This window comes from Podarcis pityusensis (assembly GCF_964106645.2).
Source record: "Podarcis pityusensis genome assembly, chromosome: 8".
NCBI lineage: Eukaryota > Metazoa > Chordata > Lepidosauria > Squamata > Lacertidae > Podarcis > Podarcis pityusensis.
The window spans coordinates 52,252,380-52,278,054 of record NC_138033.1 but is presented as its reverse complement, the minus strand read 5'-3'; the positions used below and the strand labels follow the sequence as shown (position 1 = coordinate 52,278,054).

General features: G+C 44.5%; 1 protein-coding gene across 1 annotated transcript in view; it reads left to right on the top strand.

Annotated features, from left to right (window-relative positions):
- CRISPLD2 (cysteine rich secretory protein LCCL domain containing 2) overlaps positions 1-25,675 on the top strand; it is a 45,592-nt gene that overhangs the window by 12,068 nt on the left and 7,849 nt on the right. Inside the window, exons 2-13 of the mRNA XM_081015342.1 lie at positions 957-1,278; positions 7,306-7,424; positions 9,971-10,103; positions 10,248-10,363; positions 12,215-12,315; positions 13,736-13,873; positions 14,179-14,239; positions 16,237-16,303; positions 17,596-17,726; positions 18,987-19,030; positions 21,221-21,293; positions 22,270-22,345. Coding sequence (XP_080871468.1) covers positions 1,030-1,278; positions 7,306-7,424; positions 9,971-10,103; positions 10,248-10,363; positions 12,215-12,315; positions 13,736-13,873; positions 14,179-14,239; positions 16,237-16,303; positions 17,596-17,726; positions 18,987-19,030; positions 21,221-21,293; positions 22,270-22,345 — 1,308 coding nt within the window. The 5' untranslated portion in view covers positions 957-1,029. The remainder of the gene's footprint in view (positions 1-956; positions 1,279-7,305; positions 7,425-9,970; positions 10,104-10,247; positions 10,364-12,214; positions 12,316-13,735; positions 13,874-14,178; positions 14,240-16,236; positions 16,304-17,595; positions 17,727-18,986; positions 19,031-21,220; positions 21,294-22,269; positions 22,346-25,675) is intronic.

Here is a 25,675-nt window from a genome sequence, read left to right as displayed (position 1 = left end):
TCAGTCTGGAAGTTAGAGCCCGTTGCTAGCACAGTTGGCTCCTGAATATGCCATGGGAAGGTGCCATCTACTCCTTCACCTCAGACATCAAAATGTCTTGGGTCAGCCCTGTCTGAGAGGAGAGGCACTGATGTGGGAATGAAACAAGTAATGGATTCCTCTCATGTCAAATGAGAATTCTGCCATTACCCCACCCCAAAACATAAATGACCTGCTCTGCTGAGGCCCCCATTCCATGCGGCTAATGTCAGAATGGGCAGCTAAATCTTATCGCAATAATAATAATAACAATAATTGGAAAAATGTAAGCTTTCCGTTTCATTTAATGGAGAAAAACATGACAGCTTGAAGGACCCCATTTTATAAATTGGGGTAGAGAAACTTTTTCTTTTCTTCTTTTCCAATTATTTTTTATTGAGTTTCAAAGATGTTAACAATTTAACTTCTAATTTAATACAAATTTAAAATAATTTTTATAACTTGATTTCCCACCCTTCCTCCTTGATGTTTCCATCCCCACCCTTTCCTGCTGCATTATATAACATACTTTTATCTGTTACATTTTCCCTTCATTACAACTAATTATTCATTAGGTTAAGGAAACTTTTCCAAGCCACATTCCCTTCTGAGGGAGACATGCCAATGGTGGGCAGGGTCAGAGCCAAAAGTGGATAGAGCAGTGGGTGTGAATTTTACCTTTTCTCCAGGACAGCAGTCCTAATTTCTTCACACTCTCACACCCTCCATTCAAGCGAGCAAGAAACATCAAAGTTCAAGGGCATGTTTCAGCCAGCCAGGGTGTGTGAAATGGGGATGGTGAGGGGTGTGGCTAGGAAGAGGGTGTGGCTTGGGTAGTGTCATGAAGGCCAGACAGAGAAGCCTAGAAGCCCAAGAGCTTGCCCAGTGTTAGGCTGAGAATAACTAAACTTTCTTCTTTTCCCCTCTTCATTTTCTAGATCTGTTGCACAGACCAGAAGACATCCCTTTGAGGAGTGTTTCTTCTCTCATCCCAAATCCACTGAGCAGAACATGGCCAGAAGTCCCACTCCGACTTGGACTGTCGTACCATTTGGGCTACTCTTCCTAGTCCATGGAATCCATTGCTTTTTCTTGCCCAATGCTACCGAGCTGGAAAGCATCCTCAGTAAATACCAGGAGGAGGAGCCCCACTCAAGGACCAAGAGAGCCATTTCTCGATCGGACAAAGAAGAGATTCTAATGCTTCACAATAAACTGAGAGGTCAAGTCTACCCTTCAGCATCCAACATGGAATACATGGTGAGTTCAAAACGATAAGTGAGGCTTAGCTCTGCCTCAGAATTTCCCTCCCACTCCTGCTCCTTTGTGTGCCATTTGTGCTTACTCCCCCAAGTTCTGGACATGATTTTTTAGGAAATATGCACCACAAACAGAAGCCTTCTTCTTGCACAGCTTGCAAGTAAAGACCATGTATTTTCCTTAGCTGCAGCTTTGGTGATACACAGACTTCAAGATCCTAGTCGTTACATTAGGATGACCAAAGATACGGTAATACACAATTACATGGAAGCAGGGCACAGGAAGGTTTTATTACACATTACAAGGGAGACTTAATATAGGATTGCCTGCTTGGGTGACAGCCACCCAAACTGGTAAGCAAGCATCAATATCCCCTTTGTAATGTGTAGTAAAAGTGTCCTGCTGTCATGATGATGTGCATTTTCGCATCTTTGCTCTACATCACTGGCTGCCACTACTGAGGGTGAATACACACACCATGGTTGATTCCTATAACTTTGCTCTTTAGCACTGCTAAGGAATTGCTTTTCCACAAGCAGCTGGAGGTGAAATAAAAATGATGCCTCCATGTATAATTTAATATAGTGCTATATTATCTAGTGTTGCCCTTTTCTGTGGCCAATTTTCTTTTATAATGTTGAGACTCACAGGTAAGTACTGTTCAGAGTATTATTCAGCCACCCAGCATTATTCAGCAAAAGGGCTTTCGGATGTTAAATGAAACTTGTATTGCTTCTTGTTGAGTGTGGCTGAGGGATTAACAATCATCCTTATTTTGCTATATAAAAGAGTGGGGAATGAAAGGTCACCAGTAATTTAACTGAACAAGGAAATTCACCCATGAGGGGGCTTTAATCACTTATCTCCCAAGCCACACTCAACAGGAAGAAATGAACTATGTGGAGCATGGCAACAGAAACCTTTTCCTTTTCCTATATCTAGCTGTACCACTTTCTGGTACCCAAAGTGTTTCCATCATTAGAAACAATCAATAGCTGGTTGTTAGCAGAATGTTAACAAGAAAGGCAGATGTTAAAACCAGACCCTGAAAAAACATTTCCAATATGTAACATAGGGTTAGGGAGGAATTCGTTTGGACCACCTTTTGCAGGGGACAGATGCAGCTGAAATATGCCCTTCACCAGATTTTGCAAAGCTGGTGTGATGCACAAAAACTACAAACCCCCACCCCCCAAATATGTATTTTACATATGTCACAGGTGATGCATTGGAAAGCACTGAAAAGTGGGTATTTTGGGCAAGAAAGTGCATACAAAATTTGTATATGTTAAATGCAGACTTTTCCTGTGTTCTTAAAAAAAGAAAGGAAAAACCATGGAAGATAAGAGTGTGACATGTGAATGTGGAGAAACTGGCCCACTGAAGAGAAGTAACATTTTTATGTGTTGCTCCGTCCACTTTTGTCTCTGGTCCTGGCCATCTATAGCATGTGGTTCCCAGAAGGTTGCTCAGAAGGGAGTGTGGCCCTCAAGCTGTGGCCCAGCTTCATAACGGACACCTTGACTTAGGATGGGAGGGAAGCATCACATTTTGGGTGCCATCCCTGTATTGACTGTATCTCCATTCTTTAGCCTGGCCCTGGAGACTAACCTATTTTTGGTCTCATTTAGGCCATATGCCTGTTAACAAATTCCCGTAACAAGGAGTTTCTCCTTCAAGTGGTTTCCTGAAGCAAATTCAGCTCAGATTGCAGCTTCTTGAGTCATTGCAGCTGGAAAGGAACTGTTAGTAGGTCAGGTCAACCCAGGGCTGCCCTCTGCATAGTTTGGTTATTCGCTCAACCTCTCTTGCTAGAAAAAAAAGAAGGCTCTTTTGCCAGGGCTCTGTCATGGCCTCGCCTGGCCAAGCTGTGAAACTCAGGGTGGAGCTATGCTGATGAGGAGGGTGGGTCTACACTTGGTGCTAAATGCCTCCCAATGAATTCTGGAGGAGAAAGTAAAGCTAGATGGGCTGTGAATATGGACCTGTTGAGCCCAATTCCCTCCCCAGAGGGTCCCTGAATAACACAGAGGGCCAGTGTGTAGTAGCAGCCAGAGTGCTGGACTTCAAATTCCTGCTCAACCATGAAGTCCACTGGGTGGCCTTGGGCCCATCAAGATGGGCGTCCCTGATTCAGAAATGACATATTCTGGAAGAATGGCATGTGTCTCAGCCGGCTTGTTTGAATGTCCGCTATTGAAAGTGATGATGCATAGAACATAGAAAGCTGCTTTATAGGGGCCAGACCATTGGCCCATCAAGTTCAGTATCATCTGTACTGACTGGCAGACGCTGTCTAGGGTTTCATGCTGGAGTCTTTCCCAGCCCTGCCTGGAGACGCTGGGGATCAAATTGGGGACTTCCACATGCAAAGCAGGTGCTCTACCACTGAGCCAAAGCCCTTTGATACACATCTAAGGCTATATACACCCAAGGTGCATTGCTCCTCACTCACCCTCCTCTCCCTCCCAGAGGCAATTTAGGTGGCACAAGCACCATTTCTCATGTTCCCTCATAAGAACCAGAGGTGAGTTTCTCACCTTCCGGGGAGAAAAGGAAGCACTGTTATTTTCTTCAAAAATAGCACCTTAACAATTAGATGTGGCGAAAACAGGAAAACAAATATTTTTAGCCCAGCAGCTTTCCAAGTCTTTTACTATTTGTCATCCAGGTTTTGTCAGTGAAAGAGGAATGTATAAATCCTTTCCAAGAAATTCTATTACACACAGACACACACACACCCCTTAACACATTTATGTGGAAATCCTAAGGCTTTGGAATGCGTTTGACATAAGTCCAGTTTTCCACAGACTAATGAGTCAGAATGTGAATAAGTGTCCATGTACCCTACCTTATAGAGAGCAGTTCTCTCTTTGAAGGTGTCCTCTGTTGGCAGGAGGAGACTCCTCTGTTTGATTGTCCTGTCTGCTCCATGCCTGGTTTAAGGTATATATTTTAAGATTTTATATATGGATGTTTTATGATGGCCTATATTTGTAATGCCAAATAAAGGTTTGGTGATGTAAGGTGGTTTAAGGTAAACAACACTTAAGAGGGGAGAGCAGGTGGGTCTTGATGTTGCCCACCAATAATTTGCAGCACCTTGCCAGCAGTCAACAAGAGCAGGCACACTGGCCGCAGTCTTCCTTGCTATGTTGCAAAGTCTCCTGTATGTATTTAAATAACTAATTCATTTAATTCATTTTAAAGCACTTATAAGCCACTTAATCTTTTTATAATAAGTGGCATACAATGTGAAACAAAGAAACAATATCATTAAAACAAAAGTACAACCTAAAACCAGCAAAACAGCAACATAAAAGCATATAAAAAAATAAAATAAAATAGGAATTGAGGGATTTATTTTGTTTGCATCTAAATATATAAATTAGCGTATGCCAATACTATGCAATTTGGCACCTTCTTCATTCTCTTTTTGGGGGTGGTGTTGATGTGTAAAGGACTACCCTAATTAGGAAGCCAAATTCTGTGATACTACAACAAAGAAGGCCGGTGTGCAGGAGTGGGAAAGCATTTTTTTGCTCCATGGCTCAGATCCTCCAAAAGATCTGCTTTGTGGGCTAAATTTGAGAGATGAGTGGGGTTGCCCACTTGTCAAAACTCCTTGTGCTTCAATCTGAAAAGGAGAGGGAAAGAGATTCTCATCTGTTCCCTTTTAAGCTCTAGATCTCTGCAGCCAAGCGCTTGAAGGCAGTCTCCACACTTCACCCACTTAAAGCAAAGGGCTTTAACTTCTGAGATTAAATCCTGCCGTCTGGGCTGCAGGATCCTGTTCCCTGCTGGAAGCAGGTACTGTGGCTGATACAGGATTAATAAATACACTGTCTTCCCACACATCAGCCAGTGTCAGCTGATGGGCGAGTGGGCACGATTTATTGCGTCAAAAGCAATTCAAGTGTTTCATGGAACCTGATGGGAAACATGGTCCAAAAACATCTGGAGGTCCACATGTTACCCATCCCTGGAGTACCTTTCAGGCACTTGGCATGGCTCTGCTAGAGTCTTGCACACACACACACACAATTATAATCTTTGCAATGAAAGCTAAGATCCTCAGGATGTTAAATTGGGTGTGATCTCTTGCTCTCCATAATTTGGTGGCCAGGTGCACGAAAGACATGGTGTCCCCGTCGTGTGCAGTCTCCAGCTGCAAATCTATTTAGAATCACAGCTTCAGTTACGGCTGGGCAGACAGCAGGCGGTTCCAATGCTTATGAGGGCAGAAATGGCTCTGCTGCTTCTCTGAAAGTCAACATGCAGCTGAGACGTATTTTCCTTGGCTTTTGGGTTCCTTGCAGCTCAGCATTGCAGCAGCAGCAGCAGCAGAAGAAGAAGACACTTCAGGCTAATGTCTATTTACTCATCCAGCATGGTTACAGCTTCATGTTTTGCTTTCGCTCGGTGTGCTTGTCTCATGTGTTCCCCGCCCCCCCTTTTTTCCTGGGGGCCATGAAGCCTATAAAAGAGTCTCACAGACCAAGCAGAAAGGCCAACTCTAAACGACTCTCCTGGGGCTGGCACATAATCCGCCTTTCATCGAGTCATATTTACCTAATAGGACTTGGAAATCATCAGCATTCACCTCTGGAATACAAACGGAGCTTTGAAGTCCTTTGTGTTTCAGTGCAAGCAACACACAAGCCAGTGAGTCCTTGGTGCTTTTTTTCAGTCCAGGAGCTGCTCCGGAGAGGGGATTAGCAATCGCAAATGATTTTATTTTCTGCACGCCCATAGCAAATGCTTCCAACTAGAGCTGGTGCTAATTTGATGCGTGTTGCAAGAACATGTGTTCTTGGCTCGAATTTAACAAATCCCCCTCCCCAACTCCTCACCATGCTTTGGCTCAGAAAAGTTACACGATCTAAGCATGGGATGTGCTTAAATGACCCAAACACAACGCAGGGTTGCCAGAAAGCCAGGTACTTTTACCTTGTCTTGGCATGGGCTTGGTTTACATTTATGTTGAACCAATGATTCGATGCTGCACTGCCAGTTTTATATGCCTGTGAAACACCTCTTTTCTTCTAAAGAAGAAAACAGTCCCAGTAAAGCCGAACTCAGTGCTATGTCCCAATTAGCACTCTAGCACAAGCGTGATGATGATGATGCTTATAGCACAGGACTGGGGAGCCTGTGATGCTCTGGTTGTTGTAGGACTCCCAGCCAGCATGGCCAGCAGTCAGGGATGATGGGAACTTTAGCAGTGCACTAGTTTCCTCATCATCCCTGTGTTATCATAAAAGTCAGTTCCCTTGGGGGGAACCTTCCCATAATTTGCAACCTTCCCATAATTTGCATTGTAGTCACCATATGATGCCCATAACTATTTCATTATTTCTCCGCAATTACAATTTATTTCCACTAAAAAAGAAAAAGAAATTATGGGATGGATTTTTTTTTTTTTTTTTTTTGGCCAGCAATTCCTCCCTAATGCAATGCATTTCTGTAAGTCATTTTCACAAAGAGCCAATGGTGGGCAGGACCAGAGCCAGCGACAGGCAGAGCCAGCTGATTCCAGTTTTGTTCCAACCTGCTTCCTGCTGAGTTCTACAAGGAGTAGTGCTGAGACGGAGGAGGGGGAAACTAACAGGCAGTACCACCTCTGGACTGGTTGTTAAGTAAGATGGCTGGGCAGGTGGATGCAAACTGAGGGTGGACTGAGGTTGGTGGGTCAGTGCCCCATTCACACCAAAGGACCAGCCTCCACTGGTTCCAGTTCTTTCCCAGTCTTTCTGGTGTTCAGGCTGCAAGTGCTAGTCTTCCTGCATGACCTCTAAACAGTTAAAGCAACCTTTTCCCACAAACTGGACAGGATGCCCAATATGGAAATAACATCACGGTATAAGCACTTCTTCTTTTCCTGGAATGCAAGGGTGCTCTGCAACATTCCGTACTGAGGCACACTTGATGTGTTGCTTCTTTGGGTTTAATTCTGAGGCTTGGTTGGAAAATGCCACCATCTTCATTTTGCCTCCTCTAATGCCTTTCTGTCTTTCTTCCACATAGAGATGGGACGATGAGCTGGAGAGATCGGCTGAGTCCTGGGCCCATGAATGCATTTGGGATCATGGGCCTGCCACCCTCCTTAGGTCTATTGGTCAAAATCTGGCTGTTCACTGGGGCAGGTAAGATGTGTTAATTGTCTTATGATGTCTGTGCTTGCTGCCCTGAGCTCCTTTGGGAGAAAGGGTGGGATAAGAATTTAACTATGAACAGAGATAATGAATGAATCTAAGATGGCTACCAAGCCAAGCAAGGCACAGTTCTACACATATCTACTCATGAGCAAGCCCCATTGAATTCAATGTGATTTACTAGTATGTAGTTAAGTGGTTGTAGTATAGAAGCCTTTAGACCATGCCCATATGGCAAATTTACAAGTGTGTAGGCAGTTCGAAAGCACGTCAACGTGCAAGTAGATAAATAGGTACTGCTCCAGCGGGAAGGTAAACAGCGTTTCCATGTGCTGCTCTGGTTCGCCAGAAGCGGCTTAGTCATGATGGCCACATGACCCAGAAGCTGTACGCTGGCTCCCTCGGCCAATAAAGCGAGATGAGCGCCGCAACCCCAGATTCGGCCACGACTGGACCTAATGGTCAGGGGTCCCTTTACCTTTACCTTTAGGCAGGGGGAAATGCCATAGGAAGGTTTATTCTAAATAAAGGTCTTCTCTCCACACACTCTTCCTATCAAAAGAGCCTCTGCATGTGTTGAGCTTCACTCACCAATGGAAACTTGTTTAGTTTCCCACTGCCTATGCGCAGCTTTTAGATGCCCCCCTCCTGGTCTGTGGCGGTGGCTCAACCATGCAACAAGGAGCAGCATTTAAATGTCTGATATATATCCTGGTCTAAATGCCCAGACCATTCATACTCCAGGATTGCAGAGCTATTGTTCGCACACACATTTCCCATGTGTTTGGGTGTGGTTTTTTTTTTTATAAAAAAAATTACTCTGTGCTGCATGAATTTTCTCCATTAGGAAGAGTGCTGGTGATGTGTTGCACACAGGGAAATGGTCCAAAAAGAAGCAGAAAGTCAGTAGCAAGACAGAAGCCAGGGCAGAATCTTCTGTAACCTACAGAAATCCATATTTGGTGACGGAACACGACGTCCAAATGGCTAAGCTCCTTAATCCTTAGTGTCATCCCATGTCCTGCTAGGCTCTGTACTCCCCACTTTGGGTTCATTCCCTGATTGTGAGCACATAACGTGGACTAAAAGGGAGCGTACTTTCCATAATCCCAGTTGAAGGCTTCATCCTAACACTGCACTGGGCAGGGTAAGAAATCATGCTTGTTGATGCAGCTGAATGTTTTTGCCAGCTCCTAATTTGAAGAACTGGCTGCCAACTGGAGAGTGGGCTGAGCTCCACTCCCTACTTTCAATTCAGGGTTTATATCTTCCACTTACCACACAGCCTAATGGTGAAGTTGTTATTTATTTTGCTACACCTGCAGCCTGGTGAACAGAGAGAGTCCCTGAGTTTCTGAAGAGATTTCACTAATGTCCCCAGAGAATGAGAAGGCTCCTAAAAAGAAACAGCGTGGGAGATTTCATGCTCAGAACTTTATAATGCAACTCACTTTGAATCCCATTTTTTAGGGGGCGAAATTCCATTCTTCTCAGTTGCTAAAAGTCACCAGTCCCAACCTGCCCACACTTATACCATTTTGGAGTCAGTCCAGGGCTCATCTCCACTTCTTTTCCCAGCAAAGTGGCATATAAAAAAGCCTTGTGGAGAAATTCTTGGTGCATCTCTTGCAAGATGGGAAACAGGAGGCTAGGCTAGACTGGCCCTGGTCTGATCCAGCTGGGCTTTTCTTCTGTTGTGGATTCTTGGCAGTGCGGGAAAGGTACTCTGCCATAAATACTCAAGAGAGGCAATGGTATTCTCTGTCAAATTAAGAACACAAGAAGAGCCTGTAGGACCAGGCCAATGGCCCATCTTGTCTAGCATCCTATTCTAATGGTAGCCACCCAGATGCCTGTGGGAAACCAGCAAGCAGGACCTGAACACAAGACCACTCATGCAACATGCAGCAACTAGTATTCAGAAGCATGAGTGCCTCTGACTGTGGAGGCTGAGCATAGCCATCATGGCTGGTAACCATTGATTGCCTTCTCCACAAATTTGACATCTCCTCTTTGAAAGCCTTCCAAGTTGGAGGCCACCACTGCTTCCTGTGGGAGTGAGTGCCATAGTTTAACTAGGTGCTGCAGGAATAAAAAGTAAGGGACCCCTGACAGTTAAGTCCAGTCGCAAACTACTCTGGGGTTGCGGCACTCATCTCGCTTTACAGGCCGAGCGAGCCGGCGTTTGTCCACAGACAGTTTTTCCAGGTCATGTGGCCAGCATGACTAAGCCACTTTTGGTGAAACCAGAGCAGCGCACAGAAACGCCGTTTACTTTCCCGCCGGAGCAGTACCTATTTATCTACTTGCACTTTTGGCATGCTTTTGAACTGCTAGGTGGGCAGGAGTTGGGACCGAGCAACAGGAGCTCACCCCGTCGCAGGGATTCGAACCGCCGACTTTCTGATTGGCAAGCCCAAGAGGCTCAGTGGTTTAGACCACAGCGCCACCTGCATCCCTTGCTGCAGGAATAGGCGCTGCCTTTTATCTGCACCGAATCTTCCACCAGAACTGGAATATATCTTTCTTTTCCTTAGGTATCGCTCTCCAGCTTTCCATGTCCAGTCTTGGTACGATGAAGTGAAAGATTATACCTATCCCTATCCCCATGAATGTAATCCCTGGTGCCCAGAGAGATGTTCAGGACCGATGTGCACCCACTACACACAGGTAAGGGAAGCGGGACGGGGCTTCTGTTGGAACTTGCTGCTTCTTGTTGCAAGTCTGCCAGATGTGGGCAGATGTGAAAATGCTAGGGGACTGATCTCGTGTGGCAAGTGTTGACATAATTTGTGCCCTTGTGCCCATTTGCAGGTGGTCTGGGCAACGACAAATAAGGTTGGCTGTGCTGTGAACGTCTGCAAAAGGATGGATGTGTGGGGCCAAATCTGGGAGAATGCTGTCTACCTGGTCTGCAACTACTCTCCTAAGTAAGGAATTGGGAACAGGGTTATAGATTCCTTTCTGTTCTCCTTTAAAGGGGAATCTAACAAATTTGGGTTTTCTGAAACAACATGTGAACTGAAGCACAGAGATCCTTTGAAATTCAAACTTTTCTGAATGTTGCAATGCAATTCTCCAGCCAAGTAATATGCACAAAAGGAGGGTAAAGACTGCATATATTGGTGAAAATAATATGTAAAAATGCAATTTATTAGGTGCCAAAATGTGTACATTATGAGGGGGTGATGAATTTTCATGAGGACTTTTGTTTTCAAACAAACCACAAACAGATGTGGATATATGGAGAGCTGAACTAAAGGCTGGAAAGATGAGAATTTGATAGGCACTGATTCACCTGTCCCTATAAGGGATGCAAGTTGAAGTAATTGCAGTTTTGTGCATATTTTGTCTCAGTTGGCAGCAACTGGGCAGGCCATTTCCAACTGTCTTTCTGGTTATGAGTAATGCCAAAGCCCAATGGGTCAGTTAGGGACAGTGGCACTGCTGGTGACATAAAAGACAGGGGATTGTATCCAATGTAACGCTAAGTTAAAGTCACTTAGTGGTATACTTATCTGCTGGCCAAATGTGTTGCACCAGCAGAACATTGTTGTGCAAGCAGATAATCAGATTGCTGGTAATGTTGTTGCACAACAGATTGCACAATCCATTGCTAGAGCAACTGTTACATTCAATTTCTCTGTTGCACAATATTTAAAGTCACCTGTCTGCTGGAGCAAGAGCCCTCATGCTTGCAAACACTGGAGAACACTGGAGACATCCCCATAGTGTAAAGACCAATGTTGAACACCAGGCTGGGTTGAGGAAACGTAATCAGTTTTGGACCCCACCAGTGCTTCCATCACTTAAGAATATAAGAGGAGTCTGCTGGATTAGACCAATAGCCTGCCTACTCCAGCATCACAGTGGCTGGTCAAATGCCTATGGGAAGCCTGCAAGACAAACATGAGCACAACAGCACTCTGCTCACCTGTGATTCCCACCAACTGGCACCCAGAAGCATAATACCCCTGACAGTGGAGGTAGAACAGAGGCATCCTTAATCCGAACCTTGAACAGGCCCTCTTGTGGGCTTGTTTGTATCAAAATGGCAGCTCCTGCTCCTTTGAATGTTTTGAGAAGTGTGTTTCTGGACAGGCGTGGCTCAAACATAGGTCTCTCACCTCTCCTGAAGACAAATTTGGTACTGAGTGATTTCTGCCCAGTAAGGATGAGTGGGTTAGCATGAAGGAAACATTGTGTGAGTCTGATGTTCCCAGACACTGGCAATTTGTCTGGCTCACACATCACAGCTAGTATTTTGGATCTCTTGGAAGACTCTTCGGAAGCTCTCCAGGACAGGGAATGGAACATGTTCCTGAGTGGGGAAGACCTGAACATCCGTGCTAAGTTCCTCCAGCCACCTGAATGTCCTGTGAGGAAAGAAATGGAGGCAGCCTTGACTAACAGCTTTGTGGAACTAGTGAGGGGGAGCCAGTGGCAAAAGCCCGTCAGTGACTGGCTGGTTGTGAGGTATATAAAAAGGCAGCTTCACTTCTGAACTCTGCCAAGTTATCGCTAGAGTGCTGCTCAACTATACATTTGTGGAAGGGAGTAATCTTTTCCCATATTTACAGTAATCTATCAATGAGTAAGTACAGTAAGGACATTCAGTTCTTCCGTAGCTCCACGGTGCTTAGAGGCCTCAGGAGGGTAAAGATCCAGGCAACTGGCCTGGAACAGTCCAGTGAAGCAACTGCATATGTTAAAGTGTGGAACAGAGGACACTTGAGAGAGGAGGAATTAAGGAACTTTCAAAATGTGTGCTCACTTTTCAGAGGCAACTGGATCGGAGAAGCACCTTATAAAAACGGCAGGCCGTGTTCTGAATGCCCGCCTAGCTATGGAGGAAGGTGCCAGAATAATCTCTGTTACAAAGGTACGTGGTTAAGCGGTTTGCAAGATGTCAAGAGAATTGGCATATGCAGGACGCGGGTGGCGCTGTGGGTAAAACCTCAGCGCCTAGGGCTTGCCGATCGCATGGTCGGCGGTTCGAATCCCTGCAGTGGGGTGAGCTCCCGTCTTTCGGTCCCAGCTCCTGCCCACCTAGCAGTTCGAAAGCACCCCTAAGTGCAAGTAGATAAATAGGTACCGCTTTATAGCGGGAAGGTAAACAGTGTTTCCGTGTGCTGCGCTGGTGCCGGCTCACCAGAGCAGCTTCGTCACGCTGGCCACGTGACCCAGAAGTGTCTCTGGACAGCGCTGGCCCCTGGTCTCTTAAGTGAGATGGGCGCACAACCCTAGAGTCGGACACGACTGGCCCGTACGGGCAGGGGTACCTTTACCTTTTACTTTAGTGCATATGCATAGATACAAATGTAGAACTGTATTTCCCCCTTAAGGCTGTGACCAAAGGGAGGGGGATCTGTGTGCTTGCTCAGTTTGCTGTCCAGCTGCTTGCTGTTGATGGGTTAGCTTCAAGAAATGTTTCTGAATTCCATTCGCTGAGAGCCATGGATGAGAAGGGGCAGAGCTCTCTGCTTGTGCTCAGGTTTCTCACAGGCATCTGGTGAGCCACTGTGAGAAGAGGATGCTGGACTAGATGGGCTGTATCAATGTTAGTCCTACTCAGAGTAGACACAATGAAATGATTGGACGCAACCAACTCAGGCTCATCAATTTCAGTCGGTCTACTTTGAATAGAACTTTGCCAGTAGCAACAAAATGAACATCAAGGTTACTGATGTACAGTGGGTTGGTTTCTACACCCAACTCGCATACCCTACTCTAGTCCCCATCTAGGAAAGCATGAGTCACAATCAGAGATCCAGGGCACATTGCTGGCCAGGCAAAAATACTCCCAGAGGGTGTAAAGCGGGGCCAATAGAGATTGTGGCCTTGGAAGATAAATGGGCATGCCTTGAGGACATCTCATGGGCTGGACAGAGAGGCATAGAGGTCTCCATTTGATGCCTGCCCCCAGGTGTGAAGTTCCCTATGCCTGGGCTAATCAGATAGTAATTCTTATATTTGTACAGATCTTGTTTGTTACTTCATACTCCACTCAAAGCCACACTGTAAATATAAAACACATGGCTTTCCCCCAAAGAATCTTGGGATCTGTAGTGCACTCTCCACAGAGGTGCTGTGGTGGTGTGGATGTGACCTTTAGAAGAGAAGGACCCACTTTTCCCTTCTGTTTGCTTTGCATTTTAAGCTTTCAAGCAGAAGTGAACTTCTGGGCAATGCAGCCAACCCCCCTAAGTAAATTAAAGGGAGCAGTCACCTCCACCACCTGCCCCACTGACCTTAAATATTAACAAGATGCTTTTTCTTTCAATCTGCTGGGGTGAAAAAAGATGACGGTTACGTCCAAAAACCCGAGACCGAGGAGACCAACGAAGTGGAGACGCCCCAGGTGTCGGACAGCAAACCTGTGTGGAAGCCCAAAGCCACAAAACCTGTGAAAGAAAAGCCAACCGCTGTGTCTTACATGAGTAAGAGAGCATTACTGTCTCCCTCTCCTAAGTTTCAAGATGCTCCTGCAAGGGAATTTTTGGTCACCTGTAGCTTTTTAAAGAGAGAACCCCCTTAAAGCTTCTAGACCAAGACTGGGGAAGTTGTGGCCCTGCAGATCTTGTTGGACTCCAACACCCATCACCAGCATAGCCAATGGTCATGGATGATGGGAGTTGTAGTCTAGCAACGGCTTGAAGGCTTCATCTGCACAAGTGTGACCATGTGGATATCTGTTACAGTACTTGCCCTGCTGATGGTTCTATATTTTCTCTTCCCCCTCCAGCACAAGTGATCAAGTGTGACACCAAAATGAGGGATAAATGCAAAGGATCGACATGTAACAGGTAATCACCCCCTCCCTCTCTTTCCTTTCCCCACCTTGCTGGGAAAGCAGAGGCCTCACCCTTGGCAAAGTCGCACTATATTTTCAAAGCAAAAGATGGGCTGTGCTCTGTTTGTTGTGACACGGATCCAGTGGCTGTGTAGAAGCCCCTTGTCTATGAAGCCAGCCTTTCAGGGCCCATTCATGCAAATGACGCAGCCAAATTCAGCCAAGATTAAGGGGCCGCAGTTGATTTCGTGCAAGTGCTTGCGATGTGTAACCCGCAGTTCCCAAAGTGGCCGACACTGTTTGGCTAATGTTGGCACTGACCTTTCAGCACCCTCGCTCCAGCAATGTTTACTTATCTCAGCTGGACCATCAATTGCCTCCACCCACCAAGCCTGCGCGTGATGGTTTTAGTTTAAGTACAGTACAGTTTATCACTTGGGGTTTTTTTGTGCGGGGGGGGGGAACGGGGTCGGGGAGAGCAGCATGCCAAATCCAAACCAAACATTGGTATTAAAGAGAGGGTTGTTTGAAAATGTTGAGTGGGGATGGTGTCCCGTTTTTATGCATTGCTTTTTTTTGTTATTGTTTCTCCTTAAAAACGTGGGTAGTTCAAATGAGGTTAGTAAAGCTGCACAACATTTTATTTGCAAATCAGTGGAGTCTGAGTACTTGCTTTTGCAACATAGCCCACACTCAGTCTAGATCTATTGCATTTTTTTTTTTTTTTGCCCCTGAAAAGTGCTTCTTGAAAAACTGGTTTTGTTCCAAAAATAAAAACTCATTGCAGGTAGACCTTACCGTGGGTCCATTTAAATCACTGGTCAGTAAGACTTGATTTAAATCACTAGTCAGTAAGACTTGATTTAAATCACTGGTCAGTAAGACTTGATTTAAATCACTAGTCAGTAAGACTTGATTTAAATCATTTTTTTTTACAGAAAGACTCATTCTTGCTGGTGTAATCTTAATATTTACAACCAGATGAATGTTTCATTTTTGGAAAAATTAATTTTCAAAGTAGTTTTTACAGTTATATCAAAAATTACTGATTTGGTTATATTATTAGAAATACAAATACAGGTAATTATGAAATTATTATTTATATTTGGACAACTTTTCTGCTGTACTTTATTGGAAGGAGAAAAATAATCATTTCCTTAATAACAATTTGAACAACTTATTTAACTAAAACAATAGCATTATAGCATATGTATTCATGTTTGTTAACTGATACGGTTAAATAATTAAAAAACAAACAAACTTAGACTGAATTTCAGCACACATGAAAACTTAAAAACAAATTCTTATTTCCTGATGAATAGCCTTTGAACTATAACGTAACTTAAATAGTAAACTATCTTTAGAAAGATTTTCCCCCAAAAGCATTTTATTTTAGAGACCCGATTTAAATAAAATTGAATTTTTTGATTTTTTAAAATAATTTTATTTTTATTTTTATCCACCCTGGTGTGTACACAGCCCCTGTCCACTGTATGTTGATGAAGCTTGCAAAAGCCACTTTGGTGGTGGTGTTGTTTTGCGGGGGCAGGGGACAGATTTGATTATCTGACTCGGTGGTCTTCCTCATTTGTCTACCTCCATGGAACTTTGTCCATCAGCTCTATATACCTAAAAGTTCTAAAGACAGAGTGAGCTTGCAGTTTGATCCAAGTCATGATCCTCTTGGAATCCTAGTTTTGTGGGTTCCGCCTCTATCCCTAATCAAGACCCACAAGTCAAAGCTGGTAACAGGTGCATATCCATTCCTAACATGCATTGCACCCACAACATGACCCCATTTCAGGGGAAGTTTTTATTTGTTTGGGGTTCAAAGAAGGAGGAAAAATGAACGGAGGGAGGAACAAGAGAGAGACAGAGAAGAATGGGCAAGTCAGAATGTATGATAAAAATAAAAAGTGGCTTCTCTGTTTCAGGCTGGGTCTACAGATAGTTCCAAAAAGCTTGAAGACTATTACATGGCTAACTATACTCATTTTTTTTTTTTGCTAGATACCTGTGTCCTGCTGGCTGCTTGAACAATAACGCAAAAGTGTTCGGAACCTTCACCTATGAAAGCGTAAGTAATAAAGTAATAAACAGAGATAGTTGCAAGTCCCAAGAAATGGAGGATAATGATGTGCCTTAGTGACCTGTATGATGATAGAACCACCAAGCATAGTCACCCTGGATAAAAGCCAAGCACACAATCACAGCCTTGTGTTCTGTGTAGGTGGCTTTCAGTTCAACAGGGCCACTCCCATCATACAGTGTTTAATTAGTTCTTACCTGTTAAAAAATAAATAAATGCATGATGTCTGGCTTCCAAAACTGGGGTGTCTGCAGAATGAAGAAGCTCCAGATTCTGTTGGAGCTCGAAATTCTGCTAGACATCATGCATCACTAGCTAGGCCTTACCCTGGCTCTATCTAGACAGATACTGCTCTAGCTTACTCCTGATAGGTCACATTACTCTTGGCTTTGTCTCTAATAACAGCAAACATTTTATATATGAAATATATGAGCCACACCCTTCAACATAAACTTCCAGGGCAATGTACAATTTAAAGACTATTATTGTAATACTAAAACTAAAATTAAAAGATCAACAATAAAACCAAAGCACAGAAACAGTAGCATTCATTTAGTGATCAGCAAATAAAATCAACAATTTTTACATTCCACCCCTTGAAGTCCAGGTTTCCCTTGTACTCGTTCCAATCCGTGTGTGTGTTAGTATTTTGAAAATCAATGTTGTCAGCTATGCTCCATATTAATTGTGGCTTGTAGGCTATGAATGGCAAATGCCACTAGATCAATTCAGGATTTTGAGACAGCGCTGTGGGCATCTGTTACAAGATTGCTGCCATAGGGACATGACACAACACAAAATGGCTTTCAGATCTAAAAGAGCAGAAAAAGAGGGCCACAAATTGATGCAATCTTTGGAAAAAAGCATCTTCATCAATCACCACTACACTCACTCATAGAGAGAAACTCTTTCAGCCTCTCCTCTGTTCAGAACTAAAGGGAGGGAGGGTGTTCTGGAACCTGATGGCACATGGGCATGTTTAAGGGGATGTATTCAATGTGGGAGAAGCTGAGCCAGAACAAACAGAAACTGAGCAGGAAGAGCAAACAGTCTCCCATACATTACAGATTTTTTTGGGGGAGAATATTTATTGAGGCCTTTTCCAGGTGCCATAGGTGGGTACTGGAGGGCACTGTGGCACCCAGAGGCACTGCATTGATGACCCCTGCTCTGGATTAATGACAGACTGCTACCAAAAATGCAAGCTATTCCATCAGCTAGGAAGAGTCTTACAAATAAACTCTATTAACTGTCTTCTGTAAAAATAATGTTCCTTGCAGTCATCCAGTATATGTCGGGCTGCCATCCATTCTGGGGTGCTGGATAACAGAGGAGGCCTGGTAGACATCACCAGGAAAGGCAGAGCAGATTTCTTTGTGAAGTCTTCAAGAAATGGCATCCAATCATCAAGGTAATTTACCACGGGGGGAAATCTGAGCAGTAAATATTCTGGGTGATGGTTTTGGTGGGTTTTAACTTGGGCCTGCTGCGCTCACCAGTTGGTTTCTACATTTACTGAGCTGCCTGGAAGGCTCTGTAGTCAAGGGCATATGGACATCACAAGATCGATCTAGCCAGATCTAGCTCAGGATAGTGTTTACTCACAATGACTAGCCAGATGACTCTGGGAAGCCTGCAGGTAGGGCTTGAAAGAAAAAGCCTTCCCTTTATTCTGTTGCCCATGGGCAAATATTTGGAGGTATATTGCCACTGAATGTGGAGGTTCTGCTTAGATCTGATGACTCATAGCCTTATCTTCTGTGAATTTGTTTATCTCCCCTTTAAAGTATCTAAGCAATTGGGGGTGAATTCCATTGTGTTTTCTGCAAAAAACTACAGTGGTACCTCGGGTTAAGAACTTAATTCGTTCTGGAGGTCCGTTCTTAACCTGAAACTGTTCTTAACCTAAGGTACCACTTTAGCTAATATGACTTCCCACTGCCGCCGCACCACCACGCGATTTCTGTTCTCGTCCTGAAGCAAAGTTCTTAACCCGAGGTACTATTTCTGGGTTAGCAGAGTCTGTAACCTGAAGTGTCTGTTACCTGAGGTACCACTGTACTTTCATCTGCCCATCCAAAATGTCCTGTCATTCAGTTTCACAGGAAGATTTTGAGTTCTAGTATTAAGAGAGAGGGAATAAATCAGGATCTGTAGAAGTGAAAGTCTAACTCCAGGTTCAGCAGTGATGCGCTTTAAGGAAATGTTGAGTCATGGCTATGTGTGTGACTTCCATTATTCTGATTGGTCCCTTCTCCACCTATGAAATGGAGTTCCTGACATACTATTCTTAATCTGAGAAACCTGAAGTTCCAAACTTCAGACTCCTTTAGGGGTGGCCAAATGATCACAGAAAAATGGCCTGTTTACTCTTCTGCCTTTAACTGCAGTATAATTCAGAAAAATAAATAAATGCTGTTGAGTATTTTCATGGCATTAAATACACAAACACACACTCCTGCTGGTGGCTGCAGGTCAACTTGCGATATGCCCAGCAGCAGGGGCTTGTTTAACAGTTACAAAATCTGGAATTTATCCTGCCTACTTCCGATATCTAACAGATGCTGGTCCTCCTATAATGGTGCATGGAGATTTGATTTATTCAGTGCATATCTTTTAGTTAGAAACAGCCAGTTAATACTTTTTGTTTTCTGTCTTTTGCATTTCACAGCAAATTCAAACCTTCTAATTCCTTCATTGTTTCGAAAGTCACAGGTAAGTTTTCTTTATAGGGAGCCTATAATAGCTGAGAAGATACTATGCCATTCAGGGGTTTGTTAGGCATGGAAAAGCTTCTTAGAACTGTACATTATACTAGAACTGGCCTTTGGTTTACATCAAGGATGTGGGGGATGGGATCTGGCAGACAGGTCAGGCTGCTCTCTCCCCCACCTCTTGTGGGCCAGGTTTGACAGGTGGACTTGTGGGGGCAGAACATGGGATCTTGCAGAGGGCTTGGCAAAGCCACTCTGTAAAACAGCACTTGAAAGACAGCTTCTCTTGATCCAACAATCAACTTATTGTCAGGTGTTGCTGAACCCATTTCAAAGCTCCACTCAAGAATGCCACTTGGTGGATGATAATTTCCTCACAGAGTTGTAGTCCCCAGAGTTCTCTGTGAAGAGGAAATTACTGTTAAACTTGGGGGTTGCCATATTTCTAAACAAGGAAATCTAGACACAAAGGCTGTTGAGCCCAGGCACTGTTTCCTATTGCCATATTCTGGCTATGTCTGGGAAATTCCAGACGTATGGCAACCCTAGTTAAACCCCTCTGTGAATTGCAGCACAGTGTGGGGACCAGGGGCATTTCTATTAACTCGCAGCACCCTTCACAAACTACAGCTCCCAGAGTTCTTTGGGGGAAGCCATGGCTGTACTATCACAGTCCTTTAAATGAATGCTGTGAAAGTAGCCACAATCTCTTCCATTATATGATTTTCTGATGGCATCTGGCTGTTACTCATCTCTAAAATGAGATTAGGAGTGATCTACTTTGCAGAGGTGTTGCAAAGACTTACAGAAAACACGGTGAAGAACATTATAAGTAAAAATTGTTGTCTAGGTGAAATAATAATGAAAATAATAATACTAACGAACATTGCTAGTTGCATTGTCAATCTGTGACAAGAAACAGCAAAGGAGCTGCTTTCAAAATCCCGGTTTTGATTAGGTTGGTCCAAAATGAGTCCTGCAATTTACTTTGAACTGAAACAATCTCTTCCTCTTGGCTTCCCCCGCCACCCCAGCCATCAAGATGTGTGTCTCTTTCATGTGCCTGTAAAAACAATATTCATAATTATGACAAGAGCAAAGCATGAAAGCTCCAAGAAAACAAGAATACACACAAACACTCAAAGGCTAACTCTGGCATTGTCCTGAAACAGACCCATTTTCCATCCAGTTACAGTTCTGATCCAGGCTAAACACAGCTTTGTGTGTGTGTGTGTGCCAGACCCCTGTTCGCCTGAACAAAGGCATTAGAAAGTTAGAGATGAAAAAGGGGGGGGGGGAGGGACTTTCAAAAGCAATGCCATCAAAAGCCTTTTAAAGTTAGGATGCGACTTATAATCTGCCAGGAACAGACTGCAGACCGGACAGGACACTTACAAGGAAGAATGAGGCCACTTAAAAAAACAAAAAAACAACAACCTTGGATTCCTTCCCTCCTTTTAAATGAAGGAATCTTTTTGCAGTTTAGCCGATCTCCAAGATAAAGACTCTCAAAAATGTCTCCTTTGTGTAAAACTGTTTGAAGAGAAGGGACTTGGATGTGCAGGGCTGGCATCTTTCAGCACTCTGCCTTCCAGCTGCTTCCAGGACCCTAACACCCATTAAAGCACCAGCTGTCCTCCCTGGATGGCCCCTGAATTTTTCTTTGCTTCTGATCCTCAACAGTATCAGATATCTGGATTTAGCCTCCCTTTTAAATTTCCCACCATGCCCTTGGAGTTTGCGTCACTCTGGGGTCACCAAGGGAAATGTAAAGGGCGGCTGGACCCGGCTGGTTCACAGCAGCCAAGACAGGTTAGCTGACAGAAGGGGTCCACCAGAGGATGCTTAATGGTCCTCCATTACTAGTGATCCAGGGACAGCATGGGACGTTTCATTTATCACCGACTGGCTAGCAGTTCCTGACATCAACAGAGGCTGCTTTCCAATCAGCAACTGCAAGGCTTTCAAGGGGATGACTGAGCCACTCAGGAGCTCCTGCTCAGGATGCATATTTCCTCTCTCTGCTTGATCCGCTGCAGCAGCACCAGAGGACCCTTTTGCTCAAGGACTTCTCACCCTTGGAACTGGTCCTCTTAATATGCAATGGGTGGTGTGTGCATGGGGAGTCTGTCTTAAGTGCTTCCTTCCATCCCATGGACCTCACAACTTGACTTTGTGTTTATTTCCACAGTGCAGACTCTGGATTGTTACACCACAGTAGCGGAGCTTTGCCAGTTCAAGAAGCCAGCCACTCATTGCCCAAGGTAAATGCTGGAGTTATCCTTGGTGGGTATGAGTGGCCCAGGACTTTCCCCTGCATGAGTCCCCATTGCAATGAAAGGGAAATTCATTTGTTTATTTTACTCATATAAAGTATTTATATGCCGCACTCTTGCAAAACATCAGGGTAGTGTTCAGCAACGCAGAAACATTAAAAGCACTATGATGCAATCATAAAAATGAACAGCCACTCATAGGACATTTTAAACAATGGTATAAGCCTGTCAGCTTAAAAGAATATTCAAGAGACACCTGGAAGTCAAAAGCAAGACTGGTGAAAGCAGAGAGAAGGCTGGGAAAATTCACAGCAAACAGCAGTAGCTGGTGGGATGGTTCTCTGGTGGGGACAATCAGCACCACGGAGAGGAGAAACAGCTCCCTCACTGGGAGGTAAGTGAGTAGCAGGGGCTTTTCATTCAGTTCCTGATTGACTAGCAGCTCCCAATGTGGTAATATCATCTGAAGCTGCTAGCCGGTCAGTAGCCACAGAGCTTGGAAGGTGCTGACTGAGCCAATCCTGCCTCCCTGTTGCCTCTCACCAGTCAGTGGTAAGGATTTCTCTTCCCCATCTGGCCCAGTAACTGCAAAAAAAGTAGCTGGTGGCTCCCAGGAGCGAATTCCTTCACCAGCTGACAATGACTCTTGGTTTGATCCAGCAAGGCTGTTCAAATATATATATATATGTGCCAGGCAAATTTTGTAGGGTGGTGGGAGACGGAATCCGGAGCTTCCTGCCTAAAAGCTCATTGTTGTAAGGGGTAGTGAAGGTGGCTCTGTAGGGAAAGAACTATTCTCCTACAGTGCCCTCCTTATATTGCTGGGCCACAACTCTCTCATCATCCCTGACCATTGGCCAGGCTTCCTGTGGCTCACAGGAGTCCAACAACCTCCTAGGTGGAGTCCAAAAACTCATTGGCTATCTATGGTGCTAGATGCTCATTTCAATGCATTGCCTTTCAGGTCTTACTGCCCAGCTTACTGCAAAGATGAGCCATCCTATTGGGCACCGGTGTATGGCACCAACATTTACGCAGATGTAAGTAACCTTCTTTTCATCCTGCTTGGCAAAATGGGCTGTACATACACAGTGGAGCTGTTGTGGCATTTTCGGCTTCTGTAGTTTTATGAATGACAGGGCACCTTCCACCGATCGTGAAAGTGAGCCCGCTTATGAGTGCTGTATATCACATCCAGAGTGCAAGCCAGGCTGTGTCATTGAGAAATCTGAAGGCTTTTCTGAAGAGAGGCAGATAAAGCTGGATGAGGTTTATTCCTTCCATTTTTATTACCCAAACAATCTCAAAGTGGCTTACCAATAAATAAATAAATAAATACATAAAGGTGTTTTAACACATTGAGCTAAGACGTGGCTGCAAACCTGCTTTCCATGTGATAAATGTAAGGTGGAGGCAGACTCATAGTTTATAGGCAAGTGACAGAATTTGTAGTTCACCGGCAACCAGAGGATTGCCAGAAGAGAATTCTCAGCACTTTGGGAAGCCTACGGTTCCCAGGATTTCTTGAGTAAGTGGACAAAAATCATGATATAGTCAATGTTAGAAGAGTGGCATCCTCTGTATGCTAACAGCATTGAGCTGGAACAGCACTGAACAGCATTGAGCAGGCCCATGCTGACTGGGCCTGAGAGGAGTTGTAGTTCAAAGCACCCAGAGGCCATTCATTTGGTGAAGGTTGGCATAGGGACATTACAGAGCAGGCCTGTAATTCTTATGATTCCTTGAGCAGATAGAAAAACCATGAGATACTCTATACCAGAAGGTGAACATCCTCTGCATGTCTATAGCACAGAGGCTTAACACACCAGGAGTTCTTAGGACTCAGGAGAAGGAGCCAAAAACATTTATTCCCTGTTGAATTAGGGATGTGTTCAAGAACAACATCCATCTTGTTTGGAGACCAAATCTTTGCTCTCCAAAATTGTTGGCTGGCAACAGAGCCTGACAGTGTTTAATCAACGTGTGGGTTGGCAGTGGAATAAAGTTACTACTGCACAGCTAGAATGGTCCAAATTATTTGATGATTTTGTTCCTACTGTAGAGCTTCTTGAGTTGCGTTTTTAAAAAGGAGAAAAACCCAAACAAAAACTTACAGTTGTTTCCCTGCAAGGGATAAAGCTCATTTTGGACACTGTGTGGCCTTAGCATAAGATCAATTTCTTTGTATGAACTGGTTTCTTTTAAACTCCTCTTTAGATCCTAAGTTAGCACTCTTCTGCCAGATCTTCAGCAATGGGTTGAATGGAAGCATGGCTTCCCACCCAAATATGATTGCTCAACTGCCTTGGCTTTGGCAGTTATGAGTAGTGGACTTAATTGGATATAAGGTAGAAGGAGAGGATGGAAGGCTCGTCAGGGAAGGTTTGTGCTAAAGCAATATATGCCAGTGTGTATAGTTATCGCTTGATGCCTACAGGATGAACTGATGATTACACACAGTTTGGTCATGGTCTCATTCTGCCTTATGGGAGGGTTGGCTCTGGGATTTCCATTGCACTTCCAACACATAAAGATTGGCACTCAAGTGGTTGAGTTGATCTCTCTCTCTCTCTCTCTCCGATAAAGAATGAATGAATAGTACTAATTTACTTGAATTATTTTTTAGACAGCCTTTCATTAATAAACTAAAAGTGGTTTACAATAACTAGAAAAATAGGACAGAATCTACACATACAGAACCAAGAATTGTTAAAACAAGTATCAAAGGCCAGGGAATGCCTGGGCAAGAAGACTTGTTTTCAATAACTATTGGAAATTCATCACTGTTGACATACCCCCTAACTGTCCCATTTTAAGTGGGACATCCCCAAATCACAGAAAGCAACCCCAACCTCTGTTGCATCCTGGAATGTCCCAGTTTTTGGTCCAGTACTCTGGTGCGAGTCCTCGTGTCAGACTACTGGAGCAAAAGACAACTTACTCTGGCGTGAGTCAGCAAGGACGGGCCAAAGCTGAAGGTCCAGTGATTTTGGGGGATGAAAATGTTGGAGGGTATGAGTTGATGCCTTCTGTATCTCAGAGGGGAGACCATTCCACAGACTGCGTGGCACCATAGACAAAACTCTCTCTCATTATTACTACTGCTATTCCCACCACATGAGTAGTTAACCTGGCACTCTCCCACTGTTTTTGGACTCTTAACTCCCAACAGCCCCAGCCAGCACAGCCTGGGGTCAAAGGTGATGGGATTTGTAGTCCAGCAACTCCTGGAGGGCACCACATTGACTACACTATATTACTACTGCTTAGAAGCATGCAGTGATCAAAGCATGCAGAGACCGTGTGTGAACTGGTCCCTGTTCTTTATATGGCAGGTGACTTTTTGCAAAATGGAGACCAAGCAGATTTCCATATTGGTCCTTAAATTTTGCCCTTTACAGATCATTTAGCTCAGGGGTCAGCAATGTGTGGCCCATGAGCCAGATGCGTCCCACAAAGATCATTTTACTGGCCCATGAGCTGCCCGCAAACTGAGCCGCCCGCTTGGCAAGTCCCCCACGCACTGCACTAAAGTGGCACGGCGCAGCGCAGGGACTCACCGAGTGGCACCAGAAATGGAATCTGTGCACACGCAGATACCAGAAATCACTTCTGTGCATGTCCGACGCTGACAATCGCTTCTGCGCAGATGCGATTTTCAGCATCTGGGCATGCACAAAAGCAATTTTCGGTGCCGTGGACATGCGCAGACATGATTTCCAGCATTGCGCTGCACCAGTCTGGCCCACGGATGATCTCCATGGGAATGATCCGGCCCATGGCTGGTAAAGCTTGCCAACCCCTAATTTAGCTCATTTGCTTGAGTACATGTGTATCCAAAATGAACTCTGATCATGGCACAGGGCTATAGGGAAGTAGGAACCAGTCTTTGCAGAGGACTTTGGACTCGGCATCTTTCCCCTCTGCAGCCCCATAAAGACTGAAGCTTTTTTTGGTTCCCCCTCCCCCTGAGACCTGTTTGGTGTGCTTTCCTCCATGGGGATAAAGAACACTTAATTCTGGCCTGTGTGACTTGAATAATAATAATAAAAAAGACAAGCTCACTTTTTTCCCATGGAAACCAGCATACTATTTTAGCTGGCTCAGGACTGAAGCCTTGGGAAAGGTATGTTTGCAGGGAAAGAGGTCACGGTAGCTCTGGAAATGCTCTTGAGAGCTCAAGGAGCCAGAGTGCTTGTAATCAGTGGCAAAATAATGAGACCACAAATGTGCCGGAGGCGCACTCCAGGCTTGGATGAACTGAGGAAGCAAACAGTCGAAAGTAGTGAAAGCTTATCATCAAAGCCAGATGGGCCATCAAAACCCTGCATAAAAGTGGTTTCCCGAGTTAGAATGCCATTCTGCCACCC